Source organism: Rana temporaria, chromosome 5 (assembly GCF_905171775.1).
Source record: "Rana temporaria chromosome 5, aRanTem1.1, whole genome shotgun sequence".
In the NCBI taxonomy this organism is placed as follows: Eukaryota; Metazoa; Chordata; class Amphibia; order Anura; family Ranidae; genus Rana; species Rana temporaria.
This window is the reverse complement of record NC_053493.1, coordinates 357,971,735-357,992,003: the sequence shown is the minus strand read 5'-3', so window position 1 is coordinate 357,992,003 and position 20,269 is coordinate 357,971,735. Positions and strand designations below refer to the sequence as shown.

The 20,269-nt window shown below is 46.5% G+C and overlaps 1 protein-coding gene across 1 annotated transcript; it reads right to left on the bottom strand.

The window, feature by feature from the left end:
• Nucleotides 1-928: 928 nt before the first annotated feature.
• LOC120941327 (RNA-binding protein 12B-like) lies at nt 929-19,281 on the bottom strand. Its single transcript, XM_040354653.1, has 3 exons — nt 19,154-19,281; nt 6,983-7,049; nt 929-4,054 (listed from the first exon to the last, which is right to left on the bottom strand). Exon 3 carries the CDS (start codon nt 4,042-4,044, stop codon nt 2,491-2,493), a length of 1,554 nt encoding a protein of 517 aa, XP_040210587.1. The 5' UTR covers nt 4,045-4,054; nt 6,983-7,049; nt 19,154-19,281; the 3' UTR covers nt 929-2,490.
• Nucleotides 19,282-20,269: the final 988 nt, after the last annotated feature.

Sequence of the window (20,269 nt, the reverse complement as noted above, 5' to 3'; positions counted from 1 at the left end):
ACTTTGGTATTTTGGTCGTCCAGGGTTTGCAGGCAAACTGACAAGCTTTACTTTGGCGGAAGAGGCCTTCTTGGTCTCTGGAGGAGTGGGGCTTCCCAGGCTGAGACCTAGGCTTCTTTTTGTTGGGGCCGATAGGTGCTCTTGCACCCAGTAGCAATATTATGGAGGGTGTCCAGGGCAGTCCCAAAGAGACACCTTTAATGTTAACCCATTTTGTGGTGAACCAAAAGAAACCAAAGAATAGTAAAATGGCACCCAACTGTCCTAATAACAAGGAGCTCCTAGTGCTCATCTCACAAGGCTTACTTACAAAGTGAGCCTTCACAGACAGGGTCATACCTAAACTGTGCCATGGTTCTGGACCCGAAACACACGCCACAGCCAACTAGTTAGTACACTCAGGTTGGAAAGTGCCAAGTGCAGAGCCCTGTGCCAGAAAGTTGTGTTTTCGGCTAGCCTTCTGTTGTCCAGGGGTTTCTGTGTATGTAATTCAAAGCTAGTGCCGAGGACCTGCCAATCTGGATATCTGTGTACATCTTGACTGAAGAAAAAAAAAAAATTAAAACTAAATGTTATGACACTAGCAAAAAATGAGGCATGCTGGTCAGTTTATTTTCCAGTGTTCGAATCTTCCTATAGGCTGCAGTATAAGCCGGTAGTCATTGAATACTCGCGTCCCTCAATGAACGCTAAAGAAATTGCATTTTTGATCAAGTGCAACTTTGAATCTGATTGATGGTAGTGGAGCAGTACATTTGGAATCCAGTAACTGCTATTATTAAAAGGGCAAGAACATTTTTTTTTTAACTAGATGCCAGGAAGCTGGTCGGAGCATGTAACTAATACTACCCTTAGTAAAAAATAAACACAGCAGGCATTTATAATTGATGATCTGCCATCAGGCGACCCTAGATTTAGCCACGCCATATTTCACCTGTGAGAGAATTATGTTTTATTACGAAAAATCAACATTTCATTACAATGGAAGGCCGGAACACATTTCCTGCTTTGTACTTCTACGCAGAGCCCATTTCCATGTGGATTTACACAGGTCCATCAAAGTTAGTATTAGGACCACTAACTTTGTGTGGCCAAGGGACTTGGAATGGCTGTAAGATGAAAAGTAAAACGTACGGCAGAGCTGACAAAACAAGGGTGGAACAACACAGCACATGAAATCTAAATAATGAAAACTTAAGTTAAGAAACATAGCTATGGCCATAAAACTATGTGCTTACAAGGATTGAGTGCAGCAGTAGCTGCAATGGCTTTGCAAATACAAGAAAAGTATTGAGACTCTTGACTTGTGTAGCAAAAACAGTTGAAACAGCTGCAGTATAAAACGTAAAATGTGCTGCAGAGCTGCCAGTGCCAGGGTGGAATGCCACAGCAAATAAAATCTTAGGAGATAGCAAAGTTTAAAAAAAGAGTTAAAGTGACACTAAACTCTGGTTTAAAAAAAAAAAAAAAAAAATGAAGTTCTATATAAAATTCTATGTATTCTTAACTCAAAAAAGTACATTCTACTGCTTTCTGCCTCATCCAATTTATTTTGCTGCTCTGCTTTGACTTCCTGTTTAAGGGTAGCCATGTTCATTCTCCATGGTATGTAGAAACGTAGCCACTCTCCCTTGCTTACTCCTGAGTTAGACTAGGGAATATGCCATTTGTATTGCGCATACAGCAGTACAGAAGACCACAACTAACGTGCACTGCTCTTTCCAAAGGGAAATATGGGGGGGGGGGGGTTTAGGAGCTTACAGAGGACAATACAAAGCAAAAAAAACACAGTAAGAAACAATTTCAGGAAAAAGATTAGAGAGCCCTGAATCATACAATAATGGCACAGCTGGGGGAAAAGTGAGAATTTTCTGTCATGTTAAAAGAACATTGCATGAAAATGCTCGTTCTTTCCAATATTGTTACTCTCAAACATTTTCAAAACATGTTAAAGAAAACATGTATAAATTTCACAAAAGTAACAACTCAGTAACATATACAATATGCTATTTTGTGGAACCATTGCAGTACTTTCCATTGCGATCCAAAACATTTTCTGTTATGTTTTAACTATTCAGTCTGGTTAAAGCGACTCTGTCGCTATTTTCAAAAGATAAAAAAAAAAAAAAAAAGGAAGAAAGGAGGAGGATAGCTCACTGCAAAGTAAACTAACAATACGTACCTTTCTCCCACAGCTGCAATAAAATATGCTTGCTTGAAAGCCTTCTGCATTTAACAAATGTGGGATTGTTGGCCTTCCCTGCTGCACTCTGCGCTTTCCTCCACAGTCCTAAATATCGCTACAGGATCTAGCAGTGGGTGAAAGAAAGCACAATGCACAGCAGGGGGCCAAGCATCCACACCAAGATGCTGAAGATATTTGAGCAGGCATCTCTCATCAATGCAGCAGGACAGCAGGGTTGGCAAGTATTGTTTGCTCACTTATCAGGGAGCACTTTATCTTTAGTCCCTTTAATGCACTGAAAAACATTATTCATCTGATTGAGAAACACATTCTGGTGGGCAATCCTGCTGGACAGCACAGTCCTCTTCTGGCATATCCATGTCTTGTGGAATTGGTTCATCGTCACAAGTATTATTTTCTTGGGTAACTTCATCTTCAGAGGGCTCATCTTCTTGAGTCACGCATTCGTTTGGATCTGTCAACATCATGTGCAAACCACTGGAGTGCAGGAAAGACTTTAACTTATCATCATAGACCACCTTAAGTGATAGTCGCTTGTCCTTGAATCTTACACGGTCTAGTTTTTTAGCCTTGGAGGTTTCTTCTGATGAAGAGAATTTTACCAACACATCCCCAGGACAAGTATTTTTTTTGTCAAATAGCAGAAAAATATCATCTTCATTCAAAGAAAAGCCCACAAAGAATTCTTTAACATCACTTTTAGTGACATCAGGAGAAAAGTTTGTAAGATAAATGTATGCTTGACTGCTAGGAAGTAATTTTTGCATTTCTGATCTAGAGATTTGGGATATGTACAACTTATGTCCTTTAAACATTACTTTGTTTAACGCAAGAGCCTTCCTAAAGTGCTCCTTACTTGTGAATGTTGCAAAACCTTTTCTTGTTCTGTGACCTCTTTCATCATACACAAAGACAATATGATCATCACGTACATGGTTTTTAAAAAGCTTTTTTAGGTCCTCTCTTTTAACACTGTAGCTCAAGTTTCTCAATTGCACATGGTACTCAGCGGAGTTTGTTGAATTCTTTTCTTCATTTTGACTTGCAGGTGACCTAGAACAGCTTAGGGGTGTTCTAGAGGAACTTAGTGGAGACCTAGTATACCTTCGCGGAGACCTTCGAGGCGACCTTCGTGCAGACCTAGAATGCCTTTTTGGAGATCTAGACCCCTTTCGAGGAGACCTAGAGCGTGTTCGTTTTCTATTTCCTGATGTGCTTGAAAGGCAGTCATCTTCATAAAGTTTTCCACCATATTTGATCCACTCTTTTTGATCCGACCACGCTATGCTCGAGATCTTGCCATCCTTATCCTTGTATCTATTATAGCCTTCCAATGCACCATTTTGGTTGCCAAACAGGATTATTACAATTACCTTACTAGGTGACTCTTCATCTTTAGAGAACACCATGTCCTTAATGGAAACGCCATCAAAGAAATGTTTGATATCTTTCGGAGTTGGATCAACCTCATCAATGTCTATCCGCAAATATAATGATCCGGAGCTAGAATGAGCTTCTCTGCCTTCTTTATTTTTCTCATCTGTACCATTTCTACCATGTGCAGAATCTTTGACCTTCTGGCAGTTTTCCAAAGCTTGCTGCTTTTCTTCTGTGGAGACAACTGAAATTTTTATTATGGAATTCTTTATTTGTTGGCCTGACATCTGAAGAGCTTGATAAGCATTGTCCCATGTTGCAACATCAACAAAAGCTTCACCATCTGGCCCACCAGTGATACTAACACCTCCCTGGGGAACGTCCAGTCCAACAAAGAATTTTCGAATATCATTGGAATTTGCTCTGCGAGAAAGACCTTCTAACCGAAGAGTAACACTCATTCTTGGTTACCTGTAGAGAGAAAAAAATATATATTTTTTTACTGACAAACATTAAAGGAACACTAAAGGTTCAATTTTTTTTTTTTTAAATAACATTCATGTTATACTTACCTCCACTGTGCAGATCGTTTTGCACAGAGTGACCCGGATCCGTGTCTTCTGGGGTCCCTCGGCGGCTGTCTCGGCTCCTCCTCGCAAAAGCTTTCCACGTTCATGCGAGCTCCCTCGCATGGTGGAAAGCTTTTGCGAGCGCGCTCCCGTGATACAGCAGTGGCCATAGCCGCCGACTGTATCACTCGGCCCCGCCCCCCCGGCGTCATCCGCTGTGATTGACAGCAGCGCCAGCCAATGGCTGCGCTGCTATCAATCCGCCCAGCCTAGCCAATCAACGGCCAGGCTGGGAACCGAGCAGGATGACAAGCACGCGCCCGGGACTTTCGAACAGTGAGGTAAGTAAAACGGGGGCTCGGGGGGGGGGCGGTGCTGTCAGATGTTTTTTTACCTTAATGCATAGGATGCATTAAGGTAAAAAAACTTTTACCTTTACAAACCCTTTAACCACTTGAAGACCAAGCCTTTTCTGGCATGTGACAATCAGTATTCTTTGCTAGAAAATATCTTATAACCCCAAACATTATATGTATTTTGTTTTTTAGAAGAGGCCCTAGAGAATTAAATGGTGGGTTTTAAAAAAAATAAATAAAAATTATGTCACACAGTATTTGCGCAGCAGTTTTTCCAAAAAAAATTCTGGAAGAAATATTTTTTGTTAAAAATAAAAAAAAGTTGTTTTTCTTAACATATAAAAGATGATGTTCTGCCCAACAGGTCGTGCTTTAAAATTGCACATGCTTGTGCAAAGACAAATAAAATTTACCTTATTATCTATAGGCGACTCTTTAAAAGCCTTTACAGGTTACCACTTTAGATTTACACTAGAGGTCGACCGATATGGGTTTTTCCCTGGCCGATGCCGATATTTAGAAATCGGGGCGGCCGATATATGATGCCGATTTTTGCGGACGATTTTTTTTTTTTTTTCCAGGTGGCACTTACAGGTGACACTGGCAAGTGGCACTGATTGGCGGGTGGCACTAATTGGCACTGGCAGGTTGCACTGGATGGAATTGGCACTAGCAGATGGCACTGAATGGTACTGGATGGCACTAGTTAGCATTGGCAGGTGGCACTGGTTGGTACTGGCAGATGTCACTGATTGGCACGTGGCATTAAGGTGACACTGGCAGGTGGCACCAATTGGCACTGGATGGCAATAGTTAGCACTGGCAGATGGCACTGGTTGGCATTGGCAGGCGGCACTGGATGGCACTAGCAGGTGCCACTGGTTGGTACTGATTGGCAGGTGGCACTGGATGGAAATAGTTAGCACTGGCAGGTGGCACTGGTTGTCATTGGTAGGTGGCACTGGCAGGTGGCACTAATTGGCATTAACAGATGGCACTAGTTGGCAGGTGGCACTAGTTGCCACTGGATGGCATTGGCAGGTGGCACTAGTTGGCACTGGCTGGTTGGCATTAGCAGATGGCAGGTTTCACAGCCCATAATGTAGCTGTGTGAAACTCTCTCTCTCCATACAGTTTCATATGGTGCTGCTGCTGCAGAGAGGAGAGAGAGAGGAGCTCAGATTCATCTTGATGTTGGAGGTGGGTGGGACCCGAGGTGGGCGGGCCCCAGCAGCTATCTAGCCAATGATCTCATCCCATTGGCTGGTGTTGGACAGCTGAGTCCCGCCCACTCCGACATCAGACCGTGCCAATGACAGCTCCCTTCTCTCTCTCCTTGGTGTTTCACAAACACGGCGCTGCTCTGCAGACAGTGTAGAGAAGGGAGGAGGAACCCCATGTAGCTGTGTGAAACTTTCTCTCTCTCCATACAGTTTCACATGGTGCTGCAGAGAGAGAGGCTCAGATTCATTGTGATGTTGGAGGTGAGCGGGACCCGGGGTGGGCGGGCCCCAGCAGCTATCCAGCCAATGATCTCATCCCATTGGCTGGTGTTGGACAGCTAATCCCACCCCGACATCAGACCGTGCCAATGACAGCTCCCTTTTCTCTCTCCTTGGTGTTTCACAAACACGGCGCTGCTCTGCAGACAGTGTGGAGAAGGGAGGAGGAACCCCATGTTCCTCCTCCCTTCTCCACACTCTGCTGATGCAGATATGTTAAATATCGGCCACATTTGGATAATAATCGGCCGATTTCTCCAAAATGACCGTATATCGGCCGGCCAATATATCGGTCGATCTCTAATTCACACAGGGGGTCTGTGCTAGTATCATTACTGCCCAAGAACTGACAATAGCAGTTATACCTCACATGTGTGTTATTGATCAGTTTTATTGCTGTCACAGGGAATGCAAAACATTCCTTGTGATGGCAATATGCATGTGACCCATAAGGGCAAAGGAGGGATTTGGGGTCTTAAGAGCAATAAATCACACCAAGATCTATGTTTTCGAATGCTTTTGATTATTGAAAATGGTGCAGTTGACATCCAACCGGAAGTGATGTCAGGTCATTGTTTCTGGATTACCATAGCCAAACAAAGCTAATGCCGTCTTTGTTTGGCTCTCCTATCAGCCAGTATACGTGATTTGCTGTGCCTGAGACCATTGCGAAAGGCAGCAGTGGGGGGGTGGTGCACAGAACAAACGTCCCCTCCTTTTCACAAGAGAGCCAACCACTGGCTCTAAAGAACAGTACGGGGATGATGCTCCATGAATTCTAGGGATGTAATGGTATGTTGCTAGTTGGCAAGTGGTTAAAAAGCCATAGGAAGGTTACAGTATCAAAGTCAACAGTATAGCTTCATTGTAGATTCATATTGAAAACAGTTTTGATGACATAGTGCTAGTATAGTGGCTAATAGGATAGTAGTACTCTGAAAAACCACAGGTCATTCATATATGTCTACTCACCTTTGGTTATTTTCGTTTTTCAAAAACAGTCACCTCTATGAATATACTGCCGTCACTTTAGGGAAGGCTGTAGGAAAACAAAAAGAGAAAAAAACAAACAAACAGTAAACCGTCAATTCCCCACTTTAAGAACACAAAAAAAAAAAAATTATATATAACATATTAAAGTGGGAGAGAGGGAGCGAGGGAGATGATCTGTTCAAATCCACTGCAATAGAGCAGGTAAGTATGACATGTTTTCTTATTTTTAGAGGAAAAAAAATTAAAACTGAAACTTTACCATCACTTTAAAAGCCCATTCACACGAGTGCCGTCCACTGCAGTATTTAAACCTTTTTTTTTTAACCTTGTGCACTGTGTTAAGGCAGTCCATTCCTATGCACAACAATCCAAAAATCACACCTGGCACACTTTTGGTGGTGTGTTGTAAAGATATACTGGGCTTATGCAGGCCAAATATGGGTCCAATTCCAAACTAATTTCCTTTCCAAAATCAGAAGTTTTGTGCGTTTTGTGATCCGATGATGCCACCATAGATTTTGAAATTCGACCAACCAAGTTGCTATAGAAAATACATTTTCATTGCTAGGAATCTTCTTTTCTTGCACTCATGCGCATTTCTTTTTGCGTTCCCATAATACAAACACTTCTCACGCAGTTAGCAAGCACTCCCTGCACAAAACATAACCCTTTGATCGCCTCTGATGTTAACCCATTTTCAGCCAGTGTCATTAGTAGCGACTGAATATTTTTTTTAGCACTGATCACTGGATTAGTGTCAATGTTCCCCAAAAAGTGTCACTTAGTGTCCAATTTGTCCCCTGCAATGTAACAGTCCCGTTATAAAGTTGCTGATCGCCGCCATTACCATTTTTATTAATTCCGTAAATCTATCCCATAGTTTGTGGACGCTATAACTTTTGCACAAACCAATCAATTGTGATAGATTTTAACCAAAAGTATCAGAATCCATATTGGCGTAAATTGATGAAGAATTTTGATTTATTCAATTTTTTTATTTAATATGTTTTGTAGCCGAGAGAAAATTGTTATTTTATTTTTTTAAATTGTAGGTCATTTTTTGTTTATAGCGCAAAAAATAAAAACCGCAGAAGTGATCAAATACCACTACAATAAAGCTCCATTATTTTAGGTACAGCGTCGCACAACCGTGCAATTGCCAGTTAAAGAAACGCAGAGGAGTATGGAAAATAATGGTCTGGTTCATAAAGGGACGGTAAACGTGCACACTCAAGAGAATGCCTTTAAGATTTTCTCGGGATGGTAAAAGACTCCCCAGAGACTACACGCCATCTACCCTTCCTTTTCCCCCCCTATGTTGGAGATGTGGAGCCGAACCGGGCTCCTTACTACACATATGGTGGTCGTGCCCTAAACTACAACCATTTTGGACTGAGGTCCATCGCATCACCAACTCCGTAACGAACGACCTATAGTCTAGATTGCTTGCCGGCGCAGTTTCTGCTCCACCACTCCAACATGCCCCCCAGGGTCTATTTCCGATCTCTAGCGATGCATTTAATTAATGCAGCAAAACTTTGCATTCCCGTGAAGTGGCGTTCTCCTGAACCTCCGACTGTGGCCGACTGGTTCAGGCGCATAAATCAAACGTCACATATGGAAAACCTGATTCACCAGGCTCATGATACAACATCTAGTTACTCAAGATCTTGGGCCTGCTGGATACATTATACCTCGACAGACGAATATAAGCGGATGTGGTCTTAGTGGATGTCCGAGAGCTGTGGTGGGAGCACATACCTCTCCCACACCTTCCTAACCATCCCATTCTGGACCCCCTCCCCTCTTCTGTTGCTACCGCTCCGCCCTCTCCCGTTTAATAGCTTCCTAGGTTTCTACATGTCAATTGTGCCATAGGCCCTTTAGAGTTAAAGCGGGGGTTCACCCTAAAAAAAAAAAAAAAAAAAAAAATGTTCTTCATCTACCATCCCACCCAGCATACCAGCGTCAGCTACAGTATGCCTTTTTTTTGCGCTGTACTTAACGTTTAATCGTCCAGTTTCGTTTCAGACTCCGGCGGTGAAATAGGCGTTCCTATGAAGAGGGGAACATGATTGACGTCCGGCTTTGGCGCGTCACGCGTTCCGAAAATAGCCGAAATAGGACTCCTAGTCTGTGCGCAGGCGCCGTGAAGAGCCGAGTCCTACTCCGGCTTTTTTCGGAATGTGAGACACGCCATAGCCGGACGTCAATCATGTTCCCCTCTTCAAACGAAACTGGACGATTAAACTAAGTACAGCACAAAAAAAAAAAAAAAAAAGGCATACTGCAGCTGACGCTAGTATGCTGGATGGGATGGTACATAGTTGTTTTTTTAGGGTGAACCTCCGCTTTAACTTTGCACCTACCCTGCGGTGCCCCCCCCCCCCCCCACACATGCCTAGACTCCCTCGCACCTATATTTTGATTACCCGCCCTCATGACTGTTTTTTCACGCTCCCCATGACTCATCTTGACCTACATGGGCAACCTTCCTACCAGGTTATCTACCATTGTTGTACCTTACGATTTCCTTTGTTTATTGTTAAACTGCTTGCTGTTACGTGGCAGCTATGTCCGCGAAAATGCTTATCTTCAACTTACTATTCGTGCCTTGTATCCTTTGTATTGTTTATCTTTCGTTACAATAAAAGATTGAAAAAATAAAAAAATAAATGGTCTGGTTGCAAAAAAAAGGGGGGGGCAAATAGTTAATCACCACTGGGTTTTAAAAATGTTTGCTTTTGCGGGACGTAAAATAAATAAAGTCCTGCAAGCAGCATCACTGCCCCAGCGTGAAAGTGCCTCAATACTAGAATTATTGCCCTCACTTTTACATGTGTGGTGCAAACAGTTTACATATGTGGGCGTGACCTACGTATGCGTTTACTACTGCACGCAAACACGTGGGGACAGGGGTGCTTTAAAAGAAAAAAAAAAATATTTGGTCACTTTTACTACTATTGCAAGGAATTCAAACACCCCTTGCAATAACGATACAGCATGACATGTCCTCTTTATGGAGAGACCTGGTGTCTAAAAGACCCCACATCTCTCCTCTACCCTTAAAAGCAAAATAACATAAAAAAAAAAAGTTGCTTTAACCACTTAAACCCCGGACCATTTCGCTGGCCAAAGACCAGGTCACTTTTTGCAATTCGGCACTGCGTCGCGGCACGTGGCTCCCAAACAAAATTGACGTAATTTTTTTCCCACAAATAGAGCTTTCTTTTGGTGGTATTTGATCACCTCTGCAGTTTTTAATTTTTTGCGCTATAAATAATTAGAGCGACAATTTTCCCTCTTTTCGTCCATGGACGGACACAGCTTCTTAAATCTTGACAACGTGGGTTATGTACAGTCTATTAGGAGAGGACAAGGCAGACATGTTAGATATTTAAATACATGTAACTAACAGTGTTGAACAGCCCAGCCCAGCCCAGCGGGCGGTCCCTCCGGTCAAAACCCCTCACCCTGCAGCTCAGTTTTTTTTCTGCCTAGGAGAAGGACCTGGCTCCCTTTGGGCCCAGAGTTCTGAAGAAATTGTTACTTTTTATGGTTTATTTTTTGATCCTGAGATCCATCAACTGCCGGCTGGGTGACAGGCTGGATAATATAGATGCTTGTAGTCTCCCCAGTCCGACCATCGAGCGTGAGCAGACCTTAGCTACGCGATGGGTTGGCCACGACATGCCCCGTTTGCTCCAGGGGTGGCCGGTGAGCTCTATGCTCCGGGGTTCACATATGACCGGGCTGCTGTTGTCTCAGTCACAGTGGACCATGGCCGACAGCCACTCCGAACTGCTAGGCCGTGGGTCGGTCAGGAACGCAACAGCAAGTACGCGCATGGACGGGTAAGTAATGTTCCTCCTGTTTCGACAGAACAGCTGGGTCTCCTGTCCTCCCTTTCCTCTTCCTGTGCCCCCCTGCTTCCTCCTCCACTTGAGGGGCCCGGGTCTGCTCTCAGTGGGGGGTGTTGGTATGTCACTTAGAAGCCTCCGCTCGGTGTCTCTGCGGCCTTCTCGTCCACCTCAGTGTGTTTGGGCGCAGTTTTGGGTAGCGCCGGCACCATTTTCTTGTTTTTTTTCAGCATTGATATTCCCATTTTGTCGTGGCCGCGCTGTAGCGCTGGATGGCTTCCTGTACGACGCAAATGACCCCACAGAGCACCTCAGTCACACGCTGTGTGTGGAGGCAGAGCGGACGACGGCGCTAAGCAGTTTTTTGCTGGGTGGCGAGTTGCCTGGGTGAACCCCCCCCAGTCAGTGCAAGAATGGTGGACATTTTTTGTGTGCAATGCCTTGACTTAGTCCCTAGGGCTGTCAGTGAGTCAGCAGCTGACATTTCTTCCCCAGACATTCCAGAGTCATTTGTTGCCAGGGTGGAAGCAGCGTGTGGGCGTAAGGGGGGGTTAAAAAGCGCCCCTCCCCCGCCATCTCCTAGGGCAGTGATGGCGAACCTTGGCACCCCAGATGTTTTGGAACTACATTTCCCATGATGCTCCACTGCACTGCAGAGTGCATGAGCATCATGGGAAATGTAGTTCCAAAACATCTGGGGTGCCAAGGTTCGCCATCACTGTCCTAGGGGAATGATCTGACTCAGACTTGGGCCTGGCTGCAGCACAGGACCACTGTTCTGGAGCGTCAGTGGATGCGGAGCACTTGTGGGTGAACTTAACGCAAGTCCTTTTTGGGTCTCACCAACAGACCCGCGCTGTTAAGTTCATAGATAAGGAATAGGAATGGCCACAGGGGGTCCTTTGTGGTCCCTCAGCGCATAGTGGCCCGTTACCCATTTAAAGAGCCTTTTGAAAATATGGGCTTCGCCTAGGTCGTTGACCCCCCCCCCCCCCCCCCGGTATCGAGGTTGCGCAAGGTAACCACTATTCCGATAGAGGAGACCCCTGTTTAATGAACCCGCTGATCGGAGGTCCAAAGCGGTAGATGGGCTAAAATGTTGCACCGGGCAGAGGAGGAGCATAAGCTCCCCCCAGAATGCGTGACACCGGCTGATAAGCTGGTGCAGGGCCTTGTGTACGTCTGATGCAACCCTGGATGTGGCCCCTTTAATCTCCAGGACCTCTGTATCTGCAATGGTTTTACGCCACCTGATATGGCTAAAATGATGGTCCACGGACCGAGCTTCTAGGGAGGCTCCGACGGATTTACCTTTCAAAGGTGGGAGACTCTTTGGGACCTCGCTGGAGGACATATTGAGGTTGTCACTGGAGGTAAGAGAACACTTCTCCCACAGTCCACTAAAAGTAAGGAGCCGCGCCGTAAGCTGAGGCCCTCCTTTTCCACACAAAAGCAGAATTTTCGTCAGGGCCCGCTGGCAGACCCTCCCAAGCCGACAAAAGTCCAGCTGGGGGACGGAAGCGTCCCTGGGTGCAATAGCAAACCAAGCCCGCAGACAAGTCTGCTACCTCATTAAGTTTTGCCCCCACCCGATTCTTGGGTGGGGGGGATGTCCTCATGAGTTTGCAGCTCGGTGGATCTCCCTGCCTTCCGACCGGTGGCTTTGCGAAGTGGTCACCTCAGAGTACAAGATCGAGTTTCTTTCTTGTCCACCAAACAGATTCTTTCCCTCAAATCTTCCTCTCCTTCTGGCTCGTCGGAATGCCCTAACGGGGGCAGTACAGGATTTACTGAGGTGCGGGGTAATCATACCTGTACCGCTGCTGGAAAGGTTTCAGGGATTACACTCAAATCTGTTCATGGTCCCAAAGGAGGATGGAGTTAGTCCAATCCTAGACATCAAGGCCCCCAATGCCTTGTGAAGGTTTCGGAAATTCGGGATGGAATGGGTTCGCTCGGTGGTCGCTCCATCCGGGGGACTTTCTGGCGTCCTTGGACATCAAGGACGCATACTTGCATGTCCCCATCTGCGTCAGACACCAGAGGTTTCTGCGTTTTGCAGTTGGGGAATACCACTATCAATTTGTGGCGCTCCCCTTTGGCTTAGCGTCGGCACCAGCTTGAGTCTTGCAGAAGGAGATTCTGTCCAAAGGGAACAAATCTCCATTGTCTCTGGATCATCAGATTCGGGTGAGTCACCTAGTCAGGGCCTCTCCAAGTTGGTGGCTGAGATCCCTCTGGACTGTGATTACGGCAGACACCAGCCTGACCGGTTGGAGGGGAGTCTGGGGGGAGGGTTCAGTCAGCCCAGGGTCGCTGGACTCCTGAAGAATCCCTTCTACCGATCAATGTCCTCGAACTTCGGGCGATCAGGCTCTGCTTCTCCACGTGGCTACGAGAACAAGACACTCGGCTACAGCGTCGGGGGTTGCTCACATTCTAAAGGTGGGACGAAAGGAGCGTGCCCGCTCTAACGGCCGTTTACATTTCGGGCGTAGAAGACTATCTATGTTTGCAGATGCTGGACCGTCGGGAATGGTCGCTACACCCAGAGGCGTTTCAACTCCTTGCCGGAGATGGGGCACACCAGATGTGCATCTCTTGGCTTCTCAATTGAATCGCAAGGTGTCGTGGTTTGTGGCCAGGTCCAGAGACCCCTGGGCAGACGCATTGGTGGCTCCATGGGGTCAGTAACGGCAAATTTTTGCCTTTCCCCCACTGAAGTTGCTTCCTTGTCTGCTCTGCAGAGTGGAGGCCGAGGGCATTCCGGTGATCCGAATTGCCCCAGAGTCCCTGGTACGCCGACCTTGTGCGCCTGTTGGTGGGCCCTCCCTGGCGTCTTCCAATGCGGGAGGACCTTCTGTCGCAAGGTCCCATGCTTCATCCTGCTTTACAGTCGCTGGCTTTAACGACATGGCTCTATAAAGCCAGGTACTAAGGGACCGTGGTCTGTCGAATTCAGTAATCTCCACCATGCTGAGGGCCAGGATGTCATCTTCACGGAAGATCTACCATCGCACTTGTAAGGCCTACATCTCTATGTGTGAAGAGATGGATTGGCACCTGAGGGCATATTCGGGTTCTCGGATCCTGCTGTTTTTTCGGCGTGGAGTGGATCAGAAACTTGCCTTAAGCTCTATTAAGAGCCAGATTTCAGCCCCTGGCGGCTCATTCACTGGTAAGTACGTTTGTGCAGGGGGTCCGACATGTGGTTCCCCCAATTAGACTATCACTTCCTCCGTGGGATTTGAATCTAGTGCTCTCAGTACTTCAGGAAACCTCCCTTTGAGAACATTAGGGAGATTCCTCTCTTGACACGCTCTACGAAAAAAATGCCTTTCTAGTTGGTATCACATCGGTCAGAAAGGTTTCTGAATTGGCAGCCTTGTCTTGCAAGTCTCCATACTTGGTCCTCCATAAGGATAAAGTGGTAATACGCCCGCTGCCTTCCTTCCAAAAGGTAGTTTTGGCTTTTCACCTGAATGTGGACATTGTACTTCCATCCTTGTGTCCTTGCATCCCAGAGAGACTGCTACATACTTTAGACGTGGTACGTGCTCTGCGGGTGTATCTGTCTGCTACGGCTCCGTTCCGGAGGTCAGACTCACTGTTTGTGTCGCTGACTGCTCCACAGAAGGGCCTGGCGGTCCCGTCGGCCACAGTCTCTCGGTGAATCAGGCAGACCGTCATCCAGGCCTATGCCCTTAGGGGCGGGCCCCTCCCTTTCCTGTCTCGGCCCATTCGATCGGGTCAATTGGTGCCTCCTGGGCTTCCGACATCATGCGTCTGTCTCACTGGTGTGTTATTCGACGACCTGGTCGTCCGTTCACGCCTTCTCCAAATTTTACAAGGTTGACTTGTGTGCATCTTCGGATGCTTGCCTTGGTTGCAAGGTTTTGCAGGTGGCTGTTTGAGGCTGCAACTGCTCAGTTGAGGAGCTCTGTTTTGGGGTGAAGTTTGTTTTAATGCTGTTCCCACCCCTCGCTTTTGACACTACTTTGGGACGTCCCACTTAGTCAAGATTTAAGGAAGCTGTGTCCGTCCATGGACAAAGAGAGAAAATAGGATTTTTTGTACTCACCGTAAAATCCTTTTCTCTGTCGTCCATGGACGGACACAGCACCCACCCCTCCTTTTAAGTTTGTACTACTTTTTGACTAACTGAGCTGTTGGCTGCAGGGTGAAGGGTTATGACCGGAGGGACCGCCTCCATCATTGGTATCAGTGGGAAGGCAAGGTCACTGTGCTTCTGCCCTTCACATAATAGCATGGTGGAGATGAGCTCTCCCAAGCAGTTGGCAAGTGGTTAAGCATCTGGTGCAATAAAAAAAAAAACTTTTGGCTAGTGATACACTTCAGAAACTATCCACCATACTCCCCAAAGCTAGGTTCACACTGCTGTGATCCAATCTTCAGTGTAATTATGCGATCTGATTTGGATACAATTTTGAGGTGGTCTGCATGTTCTATGGGGCCAAAATTGTGCCAAAGCTGTACAGCAGGGGTGCCCAACCAGTGGCCCGCTGAGCTCCCTCATGTGGCCCGCAAACCTCCTTCTCTGGGATAGAATAGAATAAAATTCTGTTATTGAGCCCTGGTTCACACTGGGCTGCGGGAGTGAAGCTGTGCGAGTTCAGCTGAACTCGCACAATTTCACTCCCGCTGGCAGTCCCGATTTCGGCCGAGATTTAAGAGACATCTGTGCAGGTTTCTGCACAGATGCCAATGTAAATCGTGGCCCGAAATCGCAAAAAGTAGTACAGGAACTACTTTTTGAAATCGGTGCAGCGCCGCAGATGCGGTGTCGCACTGATTAGGACAGTATCTTTGCCGTCAATTGCCACCGATTTGAGATGCGATTTCACATGTGAAATCGCATCTCAAATCGAAGCAAATCGTACCCAGTGTGAACCTGGGCTAAAGGTATGTTTATTAATAAAATCACAGTGTATATATGGGCATATCTGTTCTGCAGTGGTTACTGGGCAGTGCACCTGCAGGTTACCTGCACTGAGCCATAGGCCCCTTTCACACGGGCAATCTGACCCAATTGGACCCTCCATCGCCTCTAAGGAGTAGCAGATGTAAATGGACTTGCCTGACAAAAAGGCCCTGCGTGGCTACGAAACATTGCACTCTCTTTTTGTTATCTGATCCATGGTGTGCTGGCAAATATGTACGCTTGCCTGATGTTTCCAGGACCCAACTAGTAATCGCTGCAGCACCCACCATTTTATGAGCCATATCTACCAGGAACGTGTGCGATAGGAAAATTGATCCGTCAGTAAATGTAAAACTTGTGTCTGTTTACAAACGCCTACGTCCAATTCTATCCAAAAAAAAAAAGAAGGAAGAAGTAGAGTGGGCTGCCATCCACCTGCTCCGCTCATTGTGGCCTGTGACCGGCAGTTTCCCTTTTATTGTGGCCTGTGACCGATTACCAAGTCCCTTGGGTGGCCCACGCTCTTCAAAAGGTTGGGCACCGATTTGAATCAGCACCATTGAAAACAATGCGATTTCCAGTCTTATGCGATTCGGACCAACTCACGTTGCATCTGAAATCCCATTATGTAAACTATTGGTTTTCTATTGAGTTGATGGAAATAAATCGATTGTGAACACCACCACCTTGTGGAGAAACAGATTCTACAAGCCAGTAACAAGATGGCTTTCATCTGACGTACTCAATTATCACACCTAGAGCAGCCCCTATACCCCCGTGAAGTTCATTGAGGGACATAAGAAGTCTTAAAGGGGTTGTAAAGGTAAAACATGTTTTCCCTGAATAGCTTCCTGTACCTTAGTGCAGTCCTCCTTCACTTACCTCATCCTTCCATTTTGCTTTTAAATGTTCTTATTTCTTCTGAGAAATCCTCACTTCCTGTTCTTCTGTCTGTAACTCCACACAGTAATGCAAGGCTCTCTCCCTGGTGTGGAGAAACCCTCTTGAGGGGGCGAGCAGGAGGGTCAGGACGCTATCTAATTTTCAGATAAAGGAGCTGTGCGTTAGTGGGCGTCCTGACACTCCTGCTCACCCCCTCAAGAGGCTTTCTCCACACCAGGGAGAAAGCCTTGCATTACTGTGTGGAGTTACAGACAGAAGAACAGGAAGTGAGGATTTCTCCGAAGAAATAAGGACATTTAAAAGCAAAATGGAAGGATGAGGTAAGTGAAGGAGGACTGCACTAAGGTAAAGGAAGCCATTTAGGGAAAAAAATAAATTTACCTTTACAACCCCTTTAAAGCATAACTAAAAAGGCAAAACCTTTTCTTTGATTTGGATAAAGTGGAGTCTTTTTTTTTTTTTCCTGTGTCCCTTTTAGACCCCTTTCACACTGGCAGATCCTGCCCGATAGCACTAAAGCGCCGCTCATTTTTGTTGCAGTGCTTTTTGGCCGCTAGCGGGGCACTTTTTACCCCGCCCCCCGAAAAAAGGTAAAAAGTTCAGTTTACAGGTGTTTTGGAAGCACCGCCCATTCATTGCAATGGGCAGGGCATTTTAGGAACGCCATTTACAATCCTCCCAAACCGCCGCAAAGATGCTGCTTGCAGGACTTTTTATAAACAATTTTCGAAAAACAATGCAATGAAATGGAGGTGCCTTTCAGAGGCTATAGTGCTAAAAATAGCACCTGCAAAGCGCCTTTTAACCACTACACTACCGGCCACCGTCAATTGACGGTGGCACGATAGCTCTATTATTCTGACAGGACGTCATATGACGTCCTCGTCTTTTAGAGCCACTAGGGGCGAGCACCCGCCCCGTTACTGGGAACACGATGCGTGTGCCCGGGATTGCCCAGTAACTGAGCAGGACCGTGGATCTGTGTGTGTAAACACAGAGCTCCACGTCCTGTCAGGGAGAGAGGAGACCGATGCTGTGTCCCTTGTACATAGGGACACAGATCGGTCACCTCCCCCAGTCACCCCCCTCCCCCCACAGTAAGAATCACCTTGCAGGGTACACATTTAACCCCTTCCTCGCCCCCTAGTGTTTAACCCCTTCCCTGCCAGTCAGATTTATACAGTAATCAGTGCATATTAATAGCACTGTTCGATGTATAAATGTGAATGGTCCCAAAAATGTGTCAAAAGTGTCCGATGTGTCCGCCATAATGTCGCAGTGCCAATAAAAATCGTAGATCGCCGCCATTACTAGTAAAAAACAAAAAAAAAAAAAAAACATAATTATGTCCCCTATTTTGTAGGCGCTAAACGCTTATTGCGATTTTTTTTTACCAAAAATATGTAGAAGAATACGTATCAGTTTGCAGTCCAGAGTCCGGTGCATTTCTGCTTACCGGCTCAGGTGCAAAGTTTTGCCTGAATTTGCACATGAACCAGGCACAAAAATCACACTGCGGCCCCAGACATCACATTTTATGCAAAGTCGAACGTGGTTAAAAACACAGCCTTATAAGACAAAGGCATATTGAGCTAGTATGCACGTGGGGGGGGGGGGGGGAATGAACTATTTTCACATTACTGGGTTTAGAAACACTAAGAATGAATGGAAGCCCCACAAATCTCTACGAGCAGCGCAATGTGGTTGCGGAAACAGCTGCGATTTCCTGCCCCGCTAACACTGCTCAAGCGCAGTCTGGACTTAGTCCGGGGTCACACTGGCGCGCTGTAATCTACCCGCAGCGCGGGTGCGTTTTCCCCGCGTTCCCATAGGCTTCTATGAGGTCCCGGGTTCTTGCTGCATTTTTGGAAAGCACCCCAAAAGTCATGCTTGCTGCCTCTTCCGTGCGCTTTCAGCAGCAAAAACGTGCGACTGCATAGAAGTCTATGGAAAGGCAGCTCGAATCGCAGGTAAAACGCACAATCTTCACAGATACACAAGACCTCCCCCATACCAGTGTGATACATGCGATTTCCTTTATATTACATAAGTGATATGTGTTTTATGACACACCTGTGTGATTCTAGTTTTGTTACACAAGCGATACGCGTTTTTTTACGATGCACCGGTGTGATTGGGCCCTGAAGGAGGGATTTGTACCGATGTGGATGGACCATACTAATGTATGCTGTGATCAGCCCATCAGACACAATCCAATAAAATCATACATTCACTAATCTGTAGCACATGCGTTATTATAACGATCGTTATTTGAAGCGTCACTGCTCACAGGGAGGGAGACCACAGCAGATACAGGCCGTTACGGCGCAGTGCGTTGCCATTACCACCCGGTGGTCACGTGTTTTCTCATCCTGCTCTCCCCCATAGGGCCATCACACACAAGCGGCGGACTAGGAAGGCGCCCCTGGGAATGAAGACAATTACCGTGTAATCCGCTGACCTCCGCCGTACAGCCGCTTTCCGATCACACCAATGTATGGCGCCCACAATGCTCCGTAGGAGGGGTCACAGCGCATGCGCACTCGGGTCTCCCTCACAGACAGCCAGCGACACACCGCTATTGGTCGTTCGCGGCTCCTGTACCAGAACGGGAAGTGCCGCCGACGTCACATCCTGGCCGCCCGGGTCAGGGCGGAAATGTGTTGTTTAAACGGGACAGAGCTGTCTCGTTTAAATGGGTGCCCAAGGCAACCCTATGCATGACTACATGTGATTAGAGTAGTTTAAGATGGTTTCATGTGTCTCAGAAAAAGAGAGATGATAGAGACAGCACAATGAGATTCTTCTATTTGTTTAGCAGGTTACTTCACCTTTATGAGGAAACTGCCTCTGTAGGTAAATGGTGTCTGTAAATAAAAACAAACTGTGCAGTTCTGACCAAGTTAAATCCTGCCCTTTGTTATAGGTGAGACCATTTACACCTCCTGAAGCCTGACTGGAAAACTCTGATGATGTTACCAAGGATTTCTAACTCTTACTGTTCACAGGAATGAGCTCTTTCTCAGACTCCTGTGACGGTGAACAGTAAGGCCCCTTTCACACTAGGGTGTCGGCGGGAAAGCGCTGCTATTTGTAGTGGCGCTTTACCATCGTATATGCGGGGGTATTTGGCCCGCTAGCGGGGCTCTTTTAACCCCTGCTAGCGGTCGAAAACTGGTTAAATCCACCTGCAAAGCACTGCTGCAGCAGCGATTTGCCTGCAGTATAGCCGCGGTGCCCATTCATTTCAATGGGCAGAAGCGGTATACACACCGCTCCAAAGATTTTTACCGTCCTGCTGTCGCACCATGAGGGCTTTCACACTGGAAAGGGAGCTTTGCAGGCGCTATTTTTAGCGATATAGCGCCTGCAAAGCGCCCCAGTATGAAAGGGGTCTAACATCTAGGATTCCCTTAGGCCCCTTTCACACTGGGGCAGGACGTGCGGTGGCGGTATAGTGCCGCTAAAAATAGCAGCGCTATACCGTCGGAATTCGGCCACTAGCGGTGTGGTATTAACTCCCCGCTAGTGGCCGGAAAAGGGTTAATACCGCTCGTGGAG